A 22,616-nucleotide genomic window follows, 5' to 3' on the forward strand; every position below is an offset into this window, starting at 1 on the left:
CTGTGCCTTCCTCCTCTACCGTCCTGGATCCTTTGGGAATTGAATTTTCATCCCCAGCCATTTAATGCCAGTGCAGCATCCTGGGCTCGTTGGAAAATTTGGGTAAAAAATGGGTCAAATGAGCCAGATTTAGGATTTCCATGGAATTTGGGCTGTCCAGAGCCACCTCAGTTGGCTGAGGAGCTGTGGATATCCGTAAAAGTCAGATTATCTGGCAAATCTGAATCCTGTGTGTGATTTTATTTGCATGTCCCTTATGGTGACATCTAAAGTGGGTCATACCTGTGTGGTTTTATCCCATCTCATCCTGGAGAAGCATTTTAGGCTTCCTACAACACCTGGAGATGTGGGTGATGTTCCTCAGACTGAATCTGCAACTGCAGTTGGGGAAGATGTTCCTCAAAGTGATGGGGAAGATGTTCCTCAGACTGAATCCAGACCTGCAGATGGGGAACATGTTCCTCAGACTGATTGGGAACATGTTCCTCAGACTAAATCCAGACCTGCAGGTGGGAAAGATATTCCTTGGACTGAATCCACACCTGCAGGTGTGGGAGATGTTCCTCAGACTGAATCCCCACCTGGAGATGTGGGAGATGTTCCTCAGGCTGAATCCACACCTACAGGTGTAGGAGATGTTTCTCAAACTGAATCCACATCTGCAGATGGGAAAGATGTTCCTCAGAATAAAGTGATTTGTATCCTCATCCCCTCCTGAACCAACATCCCTGCCCATCCCTCTGCCACACCGAGGGCTTTTCCCATCTTTCCTGTGGCAGAGGTTCAGCCAGGACATTGATCTGCACCTCAGTGGAGATGCTGAAAACAGGCAGGGCCAGAAAATAGTTTTCCTTTTCCCCCCCCTTTTCCCTGCTGGGGTTAAGGTACAGCAGTGGGTGGCCTTTAGGGACATTATAGAACCAAGAAAGAGCCACTCTTTGTATTTCAGGTTAAGTTATTTACTTCTAAGTGATTAATTTGTGCTAAATTATTACAGGCCATCATCCATCCCGACACAAACGAGACCATCTTCATGCCTTTCCGAATGTCAGGTATGGTTTGTGCCATTAATTTTACTGGGAATTTGTACAAAATGTTGGGGTTTTTTCTCCCTCTTTTTGAATTGCATATTGGGAACATTTAGACCAAGATCAGAAAGTAATTCCAACACCAAAATCCCTTTGCAAGTAAGGAATATGAGGATGATAATTGTCTCTGAAAGATCTAGTGCTTAATAATTTCCTTTCCTTTCCTTTCCTTTCCTTTCCTTTCCTTTCCTTTCCTTTCCTTTCCTTTCCTTTCCTTTCCTTTCCTTTCCTTTCCTTTCCTTTCCTTTCCTTTCCTTTCCTTTCCTTTCCTTTCCTTTCCTTTCCTTTCCTTTCCTTTCCTTTCCTTTCCTTTCCTTTCCTTTCCTTTCCTTTCCTTTCCTTTCCTTTCCTTTCCTTTCCCTTATTCCCTTTCTTGTCCTTCCCTCTCCTTTCCTTATTTCCTTAACATTTCCTCCTTTCCTCATGAAGGGGAGAGGAAATTCCTGTTCTCACATGGACTCAAGGCAGTGCCTTTTCCAGCATTTTTGAGGCATCTGTCACTATTTAGGGCATTTTAATTTTGTAGGAAATGGCAGAACCTCATGCCCAACATATATGATGTTACATACATGGGATGAGCCCTCTTTTTCCACGAGTGATGATACCTAACAGCCATGGCACTGGAATTCCAGGGAGGATCAGCTTCTCCATGGCTTAACTGGGCTGCCATTCCCAAGTCCACAGCTGCCTCTGCTGTGGGTTGAACACAGCTGTGAATCCGTCCCTTCCTGACGGATCTATTTAAATAAACAGAACCTTTCCCATATTTTTTGGTGGAGCATCTTCTCCTGAATACTGGGCACAGGGGAAAAAAAAATCACAGGGCTGGTGGGTTTTGTCCTCCAGTTCCCTGGAGAAGGATGATGTTGAGGGTGGAGAGGAGAGACTCCAGGACCCACTGCTTTGCCGCCTCGCTCCGTGTTTGTCTTTCCAGTTTCTCTTCCTCTCAGGTCTCAGCCCTTTCCTTGGATCCATGTTGGTTTAATTCAGTAATATTGGAAAAATGCTCTGAGACCTTCTAGTGGAAGTCAGAGAGATGAATTATAATTAGCACAGAAATTGGCAGACTTAGCGGGGGAAAAATGTGAAGGAATGTTTGATTTTCGTGGCGCTCAGTAAGATTTGGGGTAAAGACTTGTCTCTGTATTAGAGAGCTTTAACCTCCACCTGGGATTAAAATAGTCCCTCTCTCCTCTGTGATGAAAATACGCTTTCTTCAGCTTATAGCCCCATCGTTTTTCACCTCACCTCGAAATAAATGAGCTCTCCTCACCAGTGGAGAGGTGGATGAAGCAGATGGTGAAAGAGGGAGGTCCCACTTAGGGTGTCATGGTCCTGCTCCTTACCTGGGATGGGCTCTGCAGCTTCTTAGGTGGCTTCATGAGCATCTTCAGGATGCTATTCCTGCTGGGACCAGGCTCAACAGGAAAGGAAGGGGCACAAGGAGCTGGAGAGTTTTCAGCTGGGTCGGGGGAGGTTGTGGGAGGGTCTGATGAGCAACAGAGCTGGCACGAGGGAGGGAACAGATTGCCTGAGCCTGGGAAGGGGGGCAGGATCTCCCCCTTTCCATGGCAGGAATCCACTGGGTCAGCTCAGTCAGCACCACCAGGGCAGGATCTGGCTCCTCCAGGTGCCAATGGAGCAGGTCCTGCTCTGAGCTCCCATCCCTGTGCTCTGCTGATGTGAGGTGGGGCTGCCTCGTCCAGCTCAACAACACGACCCCCTCTCAAGTTCCAACAGGCCCAGAGTGGGTTTGCTGGAGTCACCTTTTCCATCTAGATGGCTGGAGTTTTAGGGAAACCCTTAGAACCCGAGAAAAGCAAATAAAGGATGGGAAGGAGATGGGACAGAGATCAGGAGGATGCTCCCAGTTGTTGTAGGTCTGAGATGTCCCCGTGGTGGGGTGGAGGTGGTGAAGTGAGAGCAGCTCGTGGCTTCTTCCCTAAACTGAGACATGTCTTAGGTGGGATTTTTTTTCCATCCCAAAATCACTTATTAAAACTCATTAAACCTCTTTTTTCTCAATAGGTTACATTCCCTTTGGAACACCCATCGTAAGTATTTTAACATCTCTCCCCACTTTGTTTGTGAGCACCAAGAAATGCATTTTTTAGCACAATTCTCCACATTCCACCTTCTCACCTCGTGAAATGTTCCCACAGGATTCCCACCTTTCCCACTTAATGTTAACAAGGGTTTAATCATGTAAAACCCACCCTCTGGTTGAGGTTCTGTATCTATTAATATATTGATTTTATCTATCTATTGTATGTGAGATTATTTATCTATTAACCCAACCTCTGCTTGAGGTTATTTATCTATTATGAGATTATTTATCTATTAATATATTAAATTTATTTATCTATTATACATGAGGTTATTTATCTCTTAACCCAACCTCTGCTTCAGATTCTTTATCTATTAATATATTGAGATTATTTTTCTATTATGTATGAGGTTATTTATCTCTTAACCCAACCTCTGCTTGAGGCTCTTTATCTATTAATATTTTCAGGTTATTTATCTATTCTGTGTCAGGTTGTTTATCTCTTAACCCAACCTCTGCTTGAGGTTCTTGATCTATTCAACATCGTTCCCCCAGCCTCCTCCAACGTCTTCATCTTTCCCTCTGGAAAGGGAAGACCAAGCTGAGCTCATCGCCTGCAAAATGCAACTTCTGCAACTCTCAGCTCTCAGCTTTGGACACTTTTATTTCACATTTACATGATTTACAAGTCTCTTCCCAAACGTGACGAGCTCCAGCACGGCGGGGCCGGCGTCGTGCGCTCCCGTCTTGATTAATTAAATCCCTGAGCGTTTTCCTGGGGTTATTCCTGAGAGTGTTGGGAGTTTGTACTTGTTATTGTGAGATTTGTTAAGCCTTCGGGTGCTCTCGATAGCAAAAGCCAGAAGGGAGATAATTCTGCCTGTTTTCCTCCTGCTGAAACCTCAGCTGGTCTTCGGGAACAGGAACGGTTCATCAACCCCGTTTTTGTGGGAACGGGGAAACTGAGGCCCAGAGTTTTGCCCCAAAATTTGGTGTCAGGAGGTGGTTGATCCTCAAAGCCACCAGCTCGTGGTTCAGCTTTTTGGATCACTCATTAAAATGGTTCAAAGAGGAAAATACACTAAATTTAATCTTCTTAGACCCAGTGGACCGTGGCTTAGACTGGGTTAAAGGTAACAACCTCTTCCCAAAGGGTGTTAACAAGATTGGAAGTCCTAAAAACAGGGACCATCGTGGCTGTCGCTGTTTGTTGTGGTGCCTAAAGGTTTGGTGGCAACTTTGTGTGGGGCATTTTAAAAGAAAAGGTTAAACAAAAATGAGTTAACGATCAAATTGACAATGAAATCGGCCCAAATCCAGAGCTGTCAGAGGAGCCGAGAGCTGTCAGATGAGCCCAATTTCACTATCTGAAAAGGATAAACTGGAACCTCTTGTCATTTAAAAAAAAAAAAAAAAAAAAAAAAAAAGAAGAAGAAGAAGAAGAAGGAAAAAAAAAAAAAAAAACCCAAACGTTTCAAATGTTAAAATTAAAATGTAACATTTATGCCAATCGATCTGTGAAATTTAGTGACAAAATTGGCAGCCTGCTCCGGCATAAAAACAGTTTGAGTCTTGTATTTCACATAGGGGGGGGATGGGATTTCCTCAAGAGAGGCTGTGCCGGGCTCGGGCTGAGCCAGCCTGGCCGTCCTTGCCCGCAGAGCCCTGCTGGTGTTGGGGGTCAACGAAACCCCCCCCGTGCAGACGTGCTCGGGGTGTGTATGAGCAGGTTTAGGGCCCATCAGTCAATACACTCTGCTGGCTGTGCCCGGGGAGGGGGTTATTTCCAAACCCCCCCCCCCCCCCCCCCCCCCCCGGTAGCCGATGCAAAATAATTCAGTCTGGTTGAGCTCATTGTGAAAGAGATTAAGGGCTTGTTAAAATAATCGTTTCTTTTCTGGCCCCGGCGGCGGCTCCCCTGACACATCCAAATCCTGTTTGCTCTTCCCTCGGTTACAACTGTTTGCTTTTCCCTTCAGCCTCCATCCTTTCTGTGCCAGGTTTCAGGGATTGACCCCGGGATCACTTGTGGGGACAGGATGGGATGTAAATGTAGGGAGAGTTTGGCTTTAACCCATTTTGCCCATTTTCAGCCCGGGAGGGAGCAAATCCAGCCACTGGAATTGTCTCCCTGTGCTGGAGGGGTGAGAGGTGTAAAGCAGCTGCTGGGCTGGAGCCTTTTACCCAGCCTTTTACCCTGGGTTTGTGTTTCCTCCTCCGAGGGGAGGAAGATTTCTCCGGGTTTAGGAAATTCAGCCTCAAACCCGGCTGGTGAAGAGGGAGCAGACGCCCCAGCTGTGCTCAGCTGCCACTCACAGCTTTCAACTCCTTTATTTTCCCCATCCATTTAAAACCGGGACGGTCTTGATGAGGTTTTAAGGTGCCCTTGAAGACCCAGGTTAATTTAGGGGTGAGATGACTCTTGGATTTGGGGTTTGGAATAGAAGAGCTTGGGCTGCTCAGAGCTGACAGATGTCCAAGCAGTGGCTTTGGCCCTGGCTTTGGGGCCATAAAGGGACGTTCACACCTGATCACCAATTAAATTTCGTGGCTGATACTTCTCTAGTGTTTAGAACCTTTCTTTTTTTTTTTTTTTTTCCTCCCATGTATTTTGTTTTCCTTCTTAGTTATTTTTTCCCCTGACAGTAATTAAAAGTGAAATTGTACATTTCTTGACAGACTCTTGCACATATGGAGAGTTTGCATTTAAACGTGCCTCTTTCAGTCATACAGATTTTGGGTGCTCTTTTTTTTTATTTATTTATTTTCCTTCCCGTATTATTTTTTATTTTTATTTTTTTTTTTCCTTTCCTCCCCCCCCCCACCCACCCCCTCGGCTCTCAGCCTTCAGCTTGACAATGTGAGTCCCTGCCTGCCGTCTTCCCGCTCCTCCGGAGCCTCATTATCCCGCTGGCTTTAGGGGGAAAGTCACTCCCGGGGGTGAGGAGGTTCCTCGCCTGTTGAATTCGTTTGGCTGCGAGCGGCGACGGAGTAATTAATGACGAGCTCTGGCCGCTGAATGGAAGCGGCAAATTAGTGTAACTCGCACAGGCTGGCGCCCGGCCAGCGCACAAAAAAGTAGCTGCAACTTCACCAAAGGCTGTGGGAGGAAAAGCTGGAGGAGGAGGAGGAGGAGGAGAAAAAAGGAGAGATGCGAACGAAATCAGGCCGCCCAACCCCGCTACCCTTTTGTTCGCTGGTATTTCTCCCTCCCGGAGGGGTTGAAGTTGCCTCCTCTTCAACTGATGCTGCTGCAGATGTGCCGAGGTGGCTCCAGCTCAGCCTTGCTCTCTCAGGGCTCTCCGGCGGGGAAGTTTTTCTTGCGGGGTTTTTTTGTTTTTTTTAGGAATAGGAGTGAAAGGGAAACGGTGGAGAAGATGGTCTGAGGGTGGGGATGAGCTCACAGCCTTCTTGCCCAGATGCCTCGGAGACGTGAGTGTCCTGAAAATAAATGTGTTTGGAATTAAAAGGAGTTGCTCAGTCTTTATGCTCCTTGCGATTTTGCAGCAGTCTTCTTCAGAAAACAGCAGGCATTTAAGGCACAGGAGGGGATAAAATGACAGTGGTGTTAGGAAGCAGCTGATCTTACCTGTCTCTTACCCAAGAACTCGTCATCCCGTCCTCATTTGTTGGGTTTATCATTGGGAGTCCCTTTGCTTTGCACCCCTTTCCTCTCCTTCGACTTCTCGTGCTCTGAAAGAAAAAATTGCCATAGAATAGGGAAAAAGTGGCCATAAAACAGGGGGAAATGCCATAAAACAGGAAAAACTGCCATGAAACAGGAAAAACTGCCATAAAACAAGGCAGTTTGTGTGTCACAGATGGGTCTTTCGTGGATTGCAGAGGGTGTGTCCATGTGGTGGAGTGAGACACGTCCCAAGGATGTTCTGAGGACTTCTACAGGAAAAATACACTTGTGTGACCTCAGATGGGTGACCTGGCAAAGCCTGTGGCATCTCAGTTCAGGCAGCAGCTGGGAACATCTGGCCAGATGTGCTGGGACAAGCTGCTGGAAGCCTCTGGGAGACGATGATCGTCACCCCGGGCTCGTAACCCAGGCAGGAGTTTTCACAGCTGAGGGTATGACACATCAACAAGGCTCTTAAAACAAAATCCAGGCTCCCAAACAGGAGCACATGTGCTTCCAGGTGGCATTCCTGTCCTCAGATGTTCAAATGGGATTTCTTTCCTGTGCTTCAAACAGGGAATGTGCCAAAGGAAAATCGGAAACCCCCCTCCCCCGTTCACTGCCAGTAGTGACAACTTTGAACTCTTGCCTTCAGGCAACGTTTGTGTTTTCCTCCAGAAATACCTGGATTAAGGAATTGATTGTATTTTAACGACCTGATCTTTGCTGCCAGAGTATTTTCAAGGTGTATTACAAGCAGTAATTAAAGATGCAAAGCTTTCATGGGCAGCTACATCACCGCTGGAAAACTGAGAGGCAAGAGGCTGATGGGAAGTTCAATAACTAAAATTGAATAAAGCCACAAATGAAGATGGATTTATTCAAGCTTAGAAATAAGCTTGGCTGTTTGCATGCCTGGAAGAGCACTGAGAGCAAAGCAAAAGAGCATTTACTGATGGGAAAATCTCTTCTCTTGCAGGTTGTTGGTCTCCTCTTGCCCAACCAGACGCTGGCATCCACTGTGTTTTGGCAGGTAGCACCTGCTGGGATGGGTGGGGAATGTAGGGGAGAGGAAAGTGGAATTTTGCCTGGAGGACAAACTGATGCACGTGGCTGTTCTGCTCTGGTCGTGGTTTAGGAAGAGGATGTGGCTGGATATAATTAGGGAAGGGTTTGGTAGGTCTGGGAGGGACCATAAACCAATATATGGGTCCGTTTTATCCCACAGCTGCTTTTGCCATCACAAAGGAAGTGGCAAAATGGTCCAAAATTTCATAATCAGCTTTTTGAACCCATTTGGTACAGGTGTAAATGTAAACAGAAAGAAAATTTTGACACGTCCGCTGATTTGTGGGCACCCTGTCGTGTAGTTTGGATCTTCCCTGGTGAGCTCCCCTTGGAAGTGCAGGGCTAGGGGTGACAGGAGGCCCCATTCCCAGGAATTTTGGGAATAGCTGTGCATTGCAAAGCCAAGGACCTCTGCTTTCAGTTCGCTACAGGAGCTTTGGGGAAAAAAATAGTCTGTGTGTAGGGAGGTGTTGGTGTAATTTCCCACTAAAATTCTGGGAATTAGGAGTAAGGGGAGGAGGTGTGCACGTGAATGAGTTATATCCATAGTAAACACGCCACTTCAGTGCGATTTCAGCACTCACTGAGACGGAGGAACAAGTTATTTTCAGCCTTATTTTCGGTGGTGAATGTCTTTTTATTGTCTGCAGTGTAAGTGACGATAGGGAATTATGCAGTTGAGGAACATCAGAGCAGAGTGGGATCTGCCTGGTGTGTTAAAAGCACGGCAGAGCCGAGAATCTGTCGGAAGGTGCCGGTAACTTGTGGTCGGGTGGGTTTAGCTGGAGGTTGTGCCCTGTGGCTTCACCTGCTGGGAGTGGGAGAGTGGCTGGAGACATCCTGGCTCCTCCAGGTTTTTGCAGGCAGCTCCTCCCACCTGTTTTTAGACATTTGTGTTGGAATCACAGAATGGTTTGGGTTGGAAGGGACCTCAAAGACCATCTCATTCCACCCCCCTGCCGTGGGCAGGGACACCTTCCACTAGCCCAGGTTGCTCCAGGCCCTGTCCAACCTGGCCTTGGACACTTCCAGGGACCCAGGGGCAGCCACAGCTTCTCTGTTCCAGTGCCACTTTAATGCCATCTGTATCCATAAGCTGGTAGAGCTGCTCATCTCCTGTTCCTCACCTGAAGCCTCCCATGACCCTCTGTGTGAGAAACTTGGAGCTCCATAAGTGACTGATGAAACGGCTGCTGGGCTTCCTGCTACGTCCCAACAGCAGGATGGATTTGATGCTTGGACATCGGGAAGAATTTCTTCACAGGAAGGGTGATTAGACATTAGAATGGGCTGCCCAAGGAGGTGGTGGAATCCCCATCCCTGGAGGTGTCCAAGGAACAACTGGACGTGGCACTCAGTGCTCTGGGCTGGGTGACAGGGTGGTGATGGGTCACAGGTTGGACTCGATGATCCCAGAGGTTCTTTTCCAACCCAAATAATTCTGTGATTCCGTGAAAATAAAGATCAATAGCACTGAGGTGTCACTGGAGGTGGACTGGGCCAGGAGAGGAGTTGCACATTAAGCTCCCAGGAGAGCAGAGCTGCCCACTGGGCACTGAGAGATTCCCGCCCCTCACTTTGAAGGCCATTAAACCACACGCAGACCATCCGCAAACCTTCGTCACCAGGGAGGTGAATTTTCCCCGTAGAACTCCCACATTTATAGGAGATCCATTTGTTTTCCTGAAGTCCTGCTGATGCCTGTCTCTCCTTGTTCCCTCTCTAGTGGTTGAATCAGAGCCACAACGCCTGCGTCAACTATGCAAACCGCAACGCGACAAAGGTGAGGAGACCCAACATATGTGGCGCGTCGGGGCTGTTTTGACACGGCAACAGAAGCCCTGTCTCTTCCCTGTTAATGGAAACTCCGTGAGGAATTTATAGCTTGGCCATTCTCCTGTGTAGGCTCCCAGTTTAACCCCTCAGCTGGAAGCAGCACCAGCGACGAGACGCTCGGTGCCTCCGAGCTCAGCCAGGTCGTGGTTCAGGCTGGGGTGGGATGGTTTAATTGGTATGCAAATGAGCACAGAGCAAAGTGGTGTTGGGGGTTTTTGGGACAGGACAGCACGAGGTGTCTCCGTGAGCACGCTGCCGGCTCCCGAGGGCCTCGTCTGCGCTGCCGGGAAGTGGCGGGGCTGCTCCCGCTCTCCTCCTTCTCCCTTAGCCTTCATTCATCCCGTGTCAGGATGTGGGAAGCCGAGCTGGAAACCGTCCAGCTCGTCGAGATAACATTTCAGAGACAAAATATTTAATGTGGCGAGTTTGGGGTTCAGCACTAGAGGGTAAAAATGCTAATTTGGTACCATTTGCTGAATTTCATTCCCGTCCTCCCTTTGAGCTGCTATTATTATAATTTTCTGATGCCAATTAATTTTCCATTCCCTTTAACCTCGCTCATGGGGCCACGGTTTCCCTCGCTCTTGCCTCTCTGCTTGCTGACAGACCGTGTGTCACAGAACAATATGACAAAATTCAACCTGTCTGTGCTTTAAAACAAATAAAACCAGAACAAACAAACAAACCAACCAAAAAAAAAAACAAAAACAAACAACCCCGAAAAAACTTGGTTGCATTTTAATAACCAGAAGTTTGTTTACTGAAAATATGTTTTGTTTTTTCTTTCCAAAGCCTTCTCCGACATCCAAGTTCATCCAGGGCTACTTGGGAGCTGTCATAAGTGCTGTCTCAATAGCAGTGGGTAACGCTTTATATCTCTTTATTTCGTGACTTGCGGCGGCGCCGCGGTGCTTTGGAGATGCTTGTTTGGGTTGCCAAGCATGTTTTTGCCTTTTAATTGACAGAATTCAGCCCTCATAACCAGAAATATTGTAACCCTGAGGTGTGTCTGTCCGTGCATGCCAAAGCTTTTCCCCGGAGGGAGACTTCTAAGTGCTTCCAGAACTCCCTGCGCCGTGGCTTTGCTGCCCCGTGAACTCAAATTATCAAATTATCCATTAACTGGGGGTGAATTTACCTGTTCCAAATTGAAATGGACACTTTGAGGCTGCAGGGTGATGGTGTGGCAGCTGAGGTGCTGAAGAGAGGCAGGACTCTGGAGATGTTCTCCTGCTGGGTTGGCACCTCGATCCACAGTGCTCGGAATTGCATCTTTTGCCTGTGGACATTTTTCAAGCTGGAAACGGTGCTCAGATCTTATTATGGAATCATGGGATGGTTTGAGTTGGAAGGGACCTTAAAGATCATCCAGTCTCACCCTCCTGCCATGGGCAGGGACACCTTCCACTAGACCAGGTTGCTCCAACCTGGCCTTGGACACTTCCAGGGATCCAGGGGCAGCCACAGCTTCTCTGCCCAACCTGGGCCAGGGCCTCTCCACCCTCCCAACCAACAATTCCTTCCCAATATCCCATCTATCCCTGCCCTCTGGCAGTGGGAAGCCATTCCCTTTGTCCTGTCCCTCCATCCCTTGTCCCCAGTCCCTCTCCAGCTCTCCTGGAGCCCCTTCAGGCCCTGCCAGGGGCTCTCAGCTCTCCCTGGAGCCTTCTCTTCTCCAGGGGAACCCCCCCAGCTCTCCCAGCCTGGCTCCAGAGCAGAGGAGCTCCAGCCCTTGGAACAGCTCTGTGGCCTCCTCTAAAGTCATATCTGAAGTAACCTGTAGGAGAGGAGCTTTCAACATCACTAAAATCCCTGTCTCTTGACTTTTAACACTCCTATTTCCCAGTAGCACAAGTTGACATTGGTAGCAGGGTCAGCTCATTCCCAAAGGGACAGGGACATTTCTCAGGAGCAACTCATGGAAGTTATTTCTTACATCGGGTTTTCAAATAAGCCTCTGAAGTAAAAGGTTGTACCTTTCCTGCTGGAACATTAAGGATCCCACAGCAAACACCAAAAATGATATTTTTTCTCCCTGTCTGAGATTTTCTCCTTTTTCTTAAGCCACAGAAAATTTGATTTTGCTTCTTGCACAGCTGCCAGACAACTTTGCAAAGGGTGTAGAGTTGTTGAAGTACCTTGAGGTTTTGAGGGGGAACTGTCCATTTGATTGGATACACATCTGCTGGATAGTTTTCCGTGTTTCTGGCTTGGCCTGCTCTGTATCCCCCCTGTTACCCCTTCACTGCAGAATTAACCCTGCACAGCCCAGCCTGGCATCAGTGTGAGCTCCCACACTTCATAACCCCACGGAGCTGTTCCCACGCCAATCCACGCTTTTCCAGCTGAAGTATAATCCAAATCCCCATCCCACCAACCTCAGCGCTGTGTTTTCCATCCACAGCTTCCATGGGAGACCTTGAGTGTCCTCCTCAGTCCTTAGTTCAGCATTTTCCCACCCTGTGAATTACTAAAGCGAAGTTCTCCGGCTTGACACGCTGCTGCCACTCACAACCTGCCTCCCAACCCCCAGCACGGCTCCAGGGATGAAAATTCCACATTGTTGGCATTAATGCTCCTCTCCATTTCAGCAACAGGGGCAGATTAGAGGGGCAGGAGACCCGGAGGAGTCGTGTTGGCAGAGTTTTGGCACCCTGAGGAGCTTTGGTAAGGAAACCTCTGAGAGGTGTCCGTGTTGGGATAGCTGGTGCAGGTCTTGGAAATCTTTGGTTCCTCCAAGGCTGACTCAGATCCTGCAAAGAAGTTGGAGCAGAACAACGTGTTCAAAGTGCAGGGGGGACCATCAGTGGTGCTGTGAGAAACATTCATGTTGAAAGCAGAGTGAAAAGCTCCCCTGAGACATGCAGATGATAAAATTGCAGCATTTCAGCCTCATGCAAGGGGAAATCCTCCTACCAGAGGGTGTTTTTGCCTTCTTGCAAGTGCCACCATTGTGCCACCAGATCCACTGGAATTCCCTTGGTGAGTGTGAAGAGCTCTGGGGGTCAGAATATTGTTACAGGGAGGCAGGAGCTTTCCACAGGTCCATGGATGTAGCTGAGGGGGGTGGAGAAGGGCAAAAGCCTTCACGGGTTCTTCTTCTTCTTCCTGATGTTGGAAGAAGGCCTTCTTCCACGTGGAGCAGGCTCCACAGGTGCTTTCTCCTTCCTGATGTTGGAAGAAGATCCAGGTGGAGCAGGCTGTGGCACATGAGGTGTGTGACAGTGAAGTCTCTGTGCGCTGATGTCCCCGTAGCCGAGCCTTTGGGGACTCTCCTGCTGCCTGTGTTACTGTGGAATAACTTGTGTTCTCCTCATCCCTGACAGCCCTTATTCCCTGCTGAATTCCCAACGTGGAGAAAACCCTGCAGAGCAGGGAGGGATTTTTTTATATTGTAAACACCTGGATTAATAACCGGTGTCTCCTCAAGCGCGGAGTTTGGGTTTCTGAGGTTCATTGTGTGGAGTCCTCAGCCCTCATTAACCGGTCTCTGCTGTCAGTTAGCAACAAATCAGCTCCCATTGTGAGCCTCCCGTGGGCTGTGGAGAGCCAGGATTAATTGAAGTGAGCCCCTTCCACGTTTGCAGTTGGCAAAGGACGCGGGAGAAGGCTCGGGAAGGGACAGAGCAGCTGACCTGGGATTGTGCTTCCCCTGATCCTCATCCTCCCTGTCTTTTACAGGAGGGACAAGCAAATCGCTTGTTCAAGGAGCAGATTTTGGCTTTATGTGTCTTGCAATTGGAGAAATCTTAGGAAATCTTTGGAAATAACTTGATTTTCCTCCTGTTTTAGACAGAGAGGAATCCCTGTCAGAAAGGGGCGATTCTTCTCCCTCAGATCCAGTGCTACATCCACAACTCCTGATTTCCAGCCTTTTGGAGTGAGTTTAGGGAGGAATCAATATTCTTGCATTTGATATTTTTCAATATTTTCCCCCAAATATTCCCTTTTCTTTCCACCTACGCCCATCCCCACCTGATTCACACAGAGCTTTGTGCAAGGAAAGCTCTGCCGGGGTCCAGGATTTTATTTCTTCTCAAGTGAAGGGAATCACTTGAAGTAAGGCTGGAAAAGATGTCTGGGTTGGAAGAGATCCCAAAGATCATCCAGTTCCAACCCCCTGCCATGGGCAGGGCCACCTTCCACTAGCCCAGGTTGCTCCAAGCCCCATCCAACCAGGCCTTGGACTCTTCCAGAGATGGACCAGCACAGCTTCTCTGGACACCCTCTAAAATTTCTCTTTCTATGATCATAGTTTATTTTTATCCCATTTTCTATAAACCAGCCTCTTTCCTGCCTTTTCCTTTGATAGCTCCTGTTTCACCGCTGTTCTGAGCCATAATTGTTATTTTTTTTCCCAAACAATTGAGTGGATTCCTGTGATTAGGCTTTATTTTCTCAGATCTGGCTGCTGTTCCTGATGGTGGTGTATGAAGCTTAATTAATACCAGCTGGTTTTCCTAAACGAGGCAAACAAAGGCAGAGAGGAGTAAAAAGACTTGAGAAAGACCAAGCAGTGTTTTAAATGTTTGGGATTTTTTTTTCTATTCCCCAAATATTCCAGTGCCAAGAGCTGTACAGATCAGAGGGTTTGTAATTAGGCAGAAACTCTTTCCAGCTCACACACACACACACACTCTTACTCTGCTATTTTTTTCCCCACTTTTAAAAGGTTAAAAAAGCTACAGAAAGCCAATTTTATTGGTAATGATTGCTTTTTTATATATTAAAATTTTATATGTTTAATTATTTTTATTATTTATATATATAAAAGTAGGTTTCTTTAGCTCAGAGAAGTTGTGGCTGCCCCATCCCTGGAAGTGTTCAAGGCCTGGCTTGGAGCAAACTGGTCTAGTGGGAGGTGTCCCTGCCCATGGCAGGGGGGTGGAGTGAGATGGGCTTTGAGGTTCCTTCCAACCCAAGCCATTTTAGGGTTCTCTGATTCTTGATTTCAGATCCAAACTCCATTTTCTGTGTCATTGCTGATCCCTTTTGGTTCTGACTCAGTGCTATGACATCGGACTCAAACTTCAGTGTGAGGTCAGAAGGGACTCTTGGGGCTACCATGAAACGATTGAAAATTAAATCAGACAAGCCACTCTCTGGTCTCTGGGTTGCCACTGGTGCTCAGACCTTCAAATTGGTGACTGGGGGTGTTGACCCAGGGGTTGCCTCACCTGGAGCCCGTGGGGATGAGTCCTTGGGTTCCTCACAGCATCTCACAGTGGCTCCATCAGCGCTGTCGTCCTGAAATCAGACCTTTATCCCTCAGTTTTTCGATTTCCACGATCGTGGCTTCGACTTCTGCCAAGAGCAGCTCCAAACCTTGCTCCTTGTGATACTGGAGACCTTGTGCCAGCTCTCTGAGGGGTCTCCTCTCTCCTGCCAGCTCTGTTTGGCCGCGTTTCCACATCTCCCCGTATGTTTTCGCTCAGCTCTGTGCTCAGGTGTCACCTCCTTGTCCATCTGTTGTCCACTCCACGTACCCTGGAGGTGCCACGTGCATCCCTGCTGCTGGCATTGGGCTTTCCTGATGACAGGATGGGCTCTAATTAGACCATGGGAAGCCTGGCAGGGACACAGAGTGTGTTTTATTTATATAGGTGTAAGTTAACCAGGAAACATCTCGTGACAGCCAAGGTTTAGGTTGGATCTCAGGCAAAGGTTCTTCCCCCAGAGGCTGGTTGGGCACTGCCCAGGCTCCCCAGGGCAGTGGGCACAGCCCCAAGGCTGCCAGAGCTCCAGGAGGGTTTGGCTGATCCTCTGGGGCACAGGGTGGGACTCTTGGGGCTGGGCCTGTGCAGGGCTGAGGGTTGGGCTGGGTGATCCCTGTGTGTCCCTTCCAGCTCAGCTTATTCTGGGATTCCCCTTTAGTCAGGGCTTCAGTTCTCCCCCAGTGAAAGGGGAAGCAAAACCATGTGTGTGAGATCAGACACCGCTGATGTGAAGGGATGGTGGGATTTGCCCCAATTCCCAAGCTCCCTCCTTCCCCTTTCAAACACACCAGGGTTTGTAACTTCTAACAATGTTTTTATTAAGTCCAAGTTTGGGATTTGTGGTCTTGTCAGCACAGAGACAAATAAATATGTTGTTCTCACTTAGCAACCTGAGCTAAATTCTGACAAAAGTAGGTGTTTTGTCTTCTTTTGTGTAAGAGAGAGAGAGAGATGAAGTGTCAGTAACCATGACTGCCAGCCAGGCTGGATGCTTTGCATTGATCTCCACACTTAAAATGTACCTGCTCAGCACTTGGATGTTTCTTTTTGTCTTACATTACTGGGTAACCTTGCCTTAAAAAATCAGGTGATTAATGCCATTAACAACTTTGGTTTGTCAGCTCCTATAATGACTCACCTTGGAGTCACTGCTGGTGGGACAGGAGGGTGTTTAAAGCACCTCTTCACAGGTAGACCCAGGTCTTTTCATTTTAGACGTGCCTCCTTGCTTCCTGATCCTAAATCCTTGACTCTGGACAAGGCAGTGGAGGTGGGGAACTGATGCCAGTGGGATCAGTTTACTGATGCTCTGGGTTATTGCAGGGTGCACACCCAGTGCTTTCACAAACTGAAAGTTTATGGGGTTAAACTCGAATTTCTATAAAACCAAACTGGGTGAAAACTGGAGAAAAACGGGGCAGTTTCACATTTCTGGTCTGGTTTGCTGAGGTGTCCTGTGTCTGGAGCTCCAGGAGCAACTGAGGGAGCTGGGGGGGCTCAGCCTGGGGACAAGGAGGCTCAGGGGGGACCTTCTGGCTCTGCAACTCCCTGACAGGAGGGGGGAGCAGGGGGGGTCGGGCTCTGCTCCCAGGGAACAAGGGACAGGAGGAGAGGGAACGACCCCAAGTTGCTCCAGGGGAGGTTTGGGTTGGACATCAAGAAGAATTTCTTCATGGAAAGGGTTGTCAGGCATTGGAAGGGGCTGCCCAGGGTAGTGGTGGAGTTCCCACCCCTAGAGGGGTTTAAAATCCCTGTGGATGTGGCATTTGGGGACATGGGTCAGTGGTGGCCTTGGCAGTGCTGGGGGATGGTTGGACTCGTTTGATCTGGGAGGACTTTTCCAACCTAAACGATTCTATGATTCCATGATACTTTTTTTTTCTTGGAAAATTGCAAGGGAAACACTGTCCCTGCTAGTCTGGAGCTTTGTACAGATCAGTTTTAGGACCCTTGACACTCTTGATCTTGGTTTGTGGGTTTGGGTGTGTTTTCATCCGATAAGCAGCTGCAGCAGTTGAGTTGTTGCTTCTGGACAGATGGACATGGCAAAAGTGATATTTTTAAACAAGTTGGATTTTTCTGTCCCCCCCTAAAAAAAAAAAAAATATCAACATTTTGCAAAATCTAGGGGGTTTTGCTGGAAAACATCCCTTACAACCCAAGACATTCACGACCACATAGGATTTCAGCCAAAATATCTGATTTCTCCTCAGGAAGCTGAGAGGTGAAGACTCTTCAAGCACAGGATTATCTCTGGAAAATAATATTAGTGTTGCAGTGGTTGGGTCACAGTTGTTTTTGGCATTACCTGCCCTTGGAGCCCTGAGTCCCACAGCTCAGCTTTAATCCAGAATCCCAGGATATGCAGAGCTGGAAGGGATCCACAAGGATCATGGAGTCCAACTCTTGGCCCTGCACAGGACCATCCCCAGGAGTCACATCCAGGTGATGCCTGAGGGTCTCTGACCAAAGCTAGAAGGAGAATCAAAGAACTTTAATTAAATTAGAGTTGGACTGATTCGTTACACTTATAAAATTAATGAGCAATAAAAGATCAGGATCTTGATGGGGTTTTTTTTCCCCGTGTGAGGAAGGACAGGAGCTGTTGGACCGATTCAGCCTGGCAGGGAGGGCATCCCTGCTCTGGGTCAGCTCCTGTGCCATCAGTTCCTCAATCCATGGACTGTTCCTCCTTCCCTGCTCCCTTTGCACGCTGAACTCACACACACACACACACACACACAATTTTTCCCTCTCCTCCGTAGGTGGAGGTGCCCCTGTGGATTTTTCTAATCCCAGCTCCTTCTTCCCGATAATTGTCTGTGAGGCTGCATTGACAGGCTGTGAATGTGGTGTGAGGCCCATAATCAGCCTGTGAGACAGCACAGGAGGCCACCCACTGCCCTCAGGACTGTCCCTCACTTAGGGCGGGCAAGGAACCTTTGGAAGCCGGAGGAAGTCGGTGCAAAGCAGGGTGAGGGGTGGGAGAGGATGGAGCGTGGCCTGCAGCCTCCACGGAGGTGAACTGGGCAGCCAGGGGCAGGAGGAAAATCACAGTGGGCTGGGGTGATAAACTCCTGCTTGCTGCTTTTAAATGGCTCTAAAATCTGAATCAAAACTCTCCTGTTCCTGCTCCTGTTCTCTGTGGATTCACAGATGCTGTGTTCAGGCACCAGAAGAGACTGGCTGGATCATTCAGACTGGAAAGCCAGCTTGGAAATTTCTCCATTGATCCCATAAATCACTGGAGCTGTAGCAGCCATTTCCCATCCTGCCTCTGGATTTAGAATTACATGGCAAGCACCAGGTCCTTGCCAACTCCATCCCTGGAAGTGTCCAAGACCAGGTTGGATGGGGCTTGGAGCAGCCTGGGCTAGTAGAAGGTGGCCCTGCCCATGGCAGAGGAGTGGAATCAGATGGTCTTTAAGGTCCCTTCTTACCCAAACTGTTCTGTAATTCTTTGAGTGCTGCCTCCCTAGCTCCATGTGCTTCTCTGCAGCATTTTCTCTCTTGTTCCATTGGTGTTTCTTTGTTTCCAGCAAAGTTATTCTCATCGATGCCGTTTCCCTCTGCCCCTGCCCAGCCCCACAACACCCAGGTGTGGTGCAGGGCCCAGGTTCATGGAAAACTTGATATTGAGGCAACAATCTCTTGTTTCAGGCGTGGATCCATCCCACTGTCTTCCTTTCTCCATCATCTTCCAAACCAAGTTTGTCTCATTTCCAGTATGAATCCCCTGTTTTCCTGCTCCTGCCTCTCCTGCAATCTTCCTTCTTTCTCGAGACTACATCGTTTTTTCCCATGGAAAAATCCACTTGGGGATTGTTGTGGTCATCCCTTCTTCCAGTCATCTTGGGTGTGACATTTCCTCCTTTCCACACTCTTGCTCCTCTCTAACTTCCTTCTCCACACGGATCCTTATTGCTTTTCCCTTCCCTTAGACTCCTCCATTCTGTTCTCCTTGCCTTGGTAAAGCTCCAGTTGGGAAACAGCCCAGTTTTCCATCTCTCCCAGCCTCTTCACCTCCCAGCCCTAATGAATGAGTTTTTTCCTTCCTTCTCCTAATGCTCTTTTCTTCAGCTTGGCTGTTTGGGACTCATCAGATGCAATTAGTGTTCGAATCCAGCAATCTGGTGATTGGAGGGATGAAGGAAAAGCTTCTTTGGAGCCAATCCCTCCTTCCAAGTGGACTTCTCAGGTCACTTGGAGCAGCTGGCTCCAACTGCAGTGGTCAGGGTTGTCCCAAAGCTGAATCCCTAAAATCAGTGGTGGTTTCCCCAGCAGAGTTAACAAAGTGTGGAGAGCTGCTCAGTGACACTTCGGTGGTGTCACCTGCCAACCAATGTCCACCTTGCTCCCTGAACTCTTAATATTCCTATATTTTATAAAAATTCCCTCTCAAAATGAAGTGAAATAACTTCCTGGGTTTTTTGAATGTATTTACTGCACTAGAACTGGTTTAAGAGGTTCAGGGTTAGACCTTTAGCAAATGGTTTGGTCCCTGCCAACTTCAGGCATTCAGAAGCCCCATCTCTCGGGCTTCAAAAATCTTAATTAAAGGAGGGGGGGAAATCAGGGATTTTTTAAAAAAAATTTCTGATTTAAAACTTGTGTCGTGGTGGACGTGAGGTGGGAAGTTTTTGAGACAAGCAGGGAAAGAAAAGGAAGCAGAAGTGTTGGTCTGTGTGATGGTATTTGGTGGTACCAGTTTCAAGGTGGGGCGACATCACAAACATTGTCCTTCTGCTGAGATAATGTTGTTGATGCTGAAAACAAACCTGGTGGCAAAATAAATAGCAGGAATTCTTGAGGAAGAGGGATGAAGGAAAGGCAGAGTGGTGCCCAGAGGCACAACAGAGCCCTGAGTAAGGTTTCTCTCCCGTTGACGGTGTTTGGTCCTGGTTTCGTGTTGCGGGATTTTAGGAACTGTTGTGTAATGTATCCCTGTGTCCAGCTTCCCCTGGATTTTTGGGATGCTCCATCAGCAAGATCAAGGAAGTGCTCTGGAGGAAAAAACCTCAACAAACCAGGCAATTTGAAAAAACTGGATTTGTCCTCTAATCCAGGTCACAGTGTAGGAATATGTGGATGACTCCCTATCCCTGGAAGTGTCCAAGGCCAGGCTGGATGGAGCTTGGAGCAACCTGGTCTTGTGGAAGTTGTTCCACGGCAGGAGGTGGATCTGGATGATCTTTAAGGTCCCTTCCAATCCAAACCATTCCATGATTCTATGAATATCTCAATCCAGTACTGCACTGAAACCAGTGGGAGAAGAATGAAAACCCTTCAAAAAGCTCATTTCTCTGTGCTGAGCTGCAAAGGGAGCCCATAGGATAATAGGAAGCAGCCTTAAGTTGCACCAGATTGGATATTAGGAAGAATTCCTTCACCAAAAGGGTTGTCAAGCACTGGCTGCCCAGGACAGTGTTGGAGTCACCATTCCTGAAAGGATTTAAAAGCCCTGTGGATGTGGCACTTGGGGACATGGGTCAGTGGTGGCCTTGGCAGTGCTGGGGAATGGTTGGACTGGATGATCTCAGAGGTCTTTTCCAACCCAAATGATTCTGTGATTCTGCCACATTTGGTGGGATGAGTCCCGGTGGACTCTGTGATCCATGTGCTGTAGATCCCAGATCAGGGACAGGCTGTAGGAAGGGTGAGGATCACAATAATAATCCTGCAGTTGATTTTCAGTGATGAATTTGCCTCAACAGTGTTCTTTGGCAGCCCCATGTGAATAAACTCATTAACCTCTCCTTGCTAATGGCCCTTTTCCTTAGAGGAAGCTGAGGTTGAGGAGTTCCTGCTCATTGTCAGATGCTCTCTGTGACCTGTTTGCCCTCATCCCACACTTCCTGACCCACAGAAAAGAGCCAACCTCACAGATTGGCTAAAGCAATTTCCAAACTGCAGAAAACAAAACCCTCATTAATTCCCTCTATCCAGTCCTTGTGTTGGGAATTTGGGAGACTGGATTTAAATCTATAGCAACATTTAATGTCATGTTCCCAGCAGGGTGGTGACTGTAAGTGGGGAAGCGACTTCATCACGTTGAATCTAAAAGTAAAATGCTTTTGTTAGCGGTGGCCTCACAGCGGTGCCTCTCCCAGACTCATCTTTGCTCTTTCAAAAGCTTCTGCTCTTCCACTTCATGGTCAAATCCCTCCATCAAACCTTCAAGCAGAGGCTGCAAACCCAACAAAATTCATCACTGAGGCAGATTAACCATATCCAGGCTGTAAATGCCCAAATCCACGGGGCAAGAGCAGCAAAGCCAGGCTTAAAAGCGTCTTATTCTTCAAGCCACACGTCTTGGGCTGCTTTACAGTTTCTGGAAGCATTGAGATTTTGAAAATGCACATCCCGACACTTGGAAAAATGTAGGAAAAAATGAATTCAGTCATTTTTGAAGGGGGGAGAAGATCAAGACAAACCCCTCCTTGTTGCCCAGACTAACAAGCACCACCATTAGAGTCGTGTTGGCCAAGGACAGGAGGAAGGACTCCTGCTTGGGGTCATGGTGAAAGCCTTGGAGAAAGGCTCTGGAAATACTTCACAGGGTTTGAAAACCAGCACTTTGCTTATGCAGGGCTTACCCAGCAGTTGTTCTTCTCAACATCTTCCTCTCAGCCTCCGAAAAGTCGGGATGCGCTGCGGATTCATGTATAATGTAGCAGCTCACAAAATATGTTCTCCCCTGCTTTGCTTTTCGTCTTAAAACCCCCCAAATCACTATTTTCTGGCAGCTTTTTGGCTTTGGCTGATTTTTTTTTTCTTTTTTTTAAATTTTGCTGCGTTTTTGGCTGAAAACTCTTTGGCCACACGTTGCTGAAGACTCACGTTTCCAGCCCAAAATTCCCGTCTTGGGGCTGTTGGGTTTTGTTCGTGCATTTGGGGTTCGGGGTGTTTTTGGGGAGGAAAAAGAGCAGATATTGTGAGGGAGAGTAATGTGAAGTAATTTGAAATGAGAAGTCATTCCCCATGAACAGGTTTGTTTAATTTTTAACCCCGTTTCTGCTTGAAACCAATTTTGATGGAGGTTCTCCAAACTATCACTATTGTCAACCTGAGGCTTATGAGGCAGCAACGCTCCTCTTTGCTGCTTATAGTAACATCTGAATTACATAGGTCCATGAAAAACTATGGAGAGCATTAATCAAGGGTTGGAGGAGGCAACAAAAACTGATCCGTGGTTATAATAAACTTTATAGCCCAAAGGTTTTTATTGGAGTGGGGTGGTGTAGTTTGCACAGACCCTGGAGAAGGAATTAATTGCGTTGGGCCACCACCACCACTGATATTTGGGGTTTCCCCAGCCAAGTGAGGGTTCCCAGCATCAAGGATTTCGTGCTGGATGTGGAAAATGCTGGTGAACTGGGTAAAAATGGAGCTGAGGGATTTCCAGAAGGACTCAAAGGTGTTCAGTGGTTTCTCGCTTGTCTTTTAGTTGGAAAGGGTTTAATCCCAATGGTTGGGTCCAATCCTTAATTTAAACCCAGCAGTTTAGTTCAATCCTTAATTTAAACCCAATAGTTGGGTCCAATCCTTAATTTAAACCCAGCAGTTGAGTTCAATTCTTAATTTAAACCCAGTGGTTGGGTCCAGTCCAACAACTGGGTTCAGCTTTTCATTTAAACCCAACACTTGGGTTCAACTCTTCCTTTAAGCCCAGCACTTGGGTTCAATCCTTCATTTAAACCCAATGGTTGGGTTCAACCCAATGGTTGGGTTCA

At 47.7% G+C, this 22,616-nt stretch overlaps 1 protein-coding gene across 3 annotated transcripts in view; it reads left to right on the forward strand.

Moving 5' to 3' along the window:
• The window catches only part of SFXN5 (sideroflexin 5), a 98,768-nt gene that overhangs the window by 38,709 nt on the left and 37,443 nt on the right, over nt 1-22,616 (forward strand). For all 3 annotated transcript variants that reach the window (XM_051798245.1, XM_051798247.1, XM_051798246.1), the window contains 5 exons: nt 998-1,052; nt 3,117-3,142; nt 7,743-7,796; nt 9,558-9,614; nt 10,460-10,525. In XM_051798245.1, the coding sequence (XP_051654205.1) occupies nt 998-1,052; nt 3,117-3,142; nt 7,743-7,796; nt 9,558-9,614; nt 10,460-10,525 (258 nt within the window). The remainder of the gene's footprint in view (nt 1-997; nt 1,053-3,116; nt 3,143-7,742; nt 7,797-9,557; nt 9,615-10,459; nt 10,526-22,616) is intronic.

Source organism: Manacus candei, unplaced genomic scaffold (genome assembly GCF_025592945.1).
Source record: "Manacus candei isolate 608988 ecotype Guabito, Panama unplaced genomic scaffold, ASM2559294v1 h1tg000048l, whole genome shotgun sequence".
NCBI lineage: Eukaryota > Metazoa > Chordata > Aves > Passeriformes > Pipridae > Manacus > Manacus candei.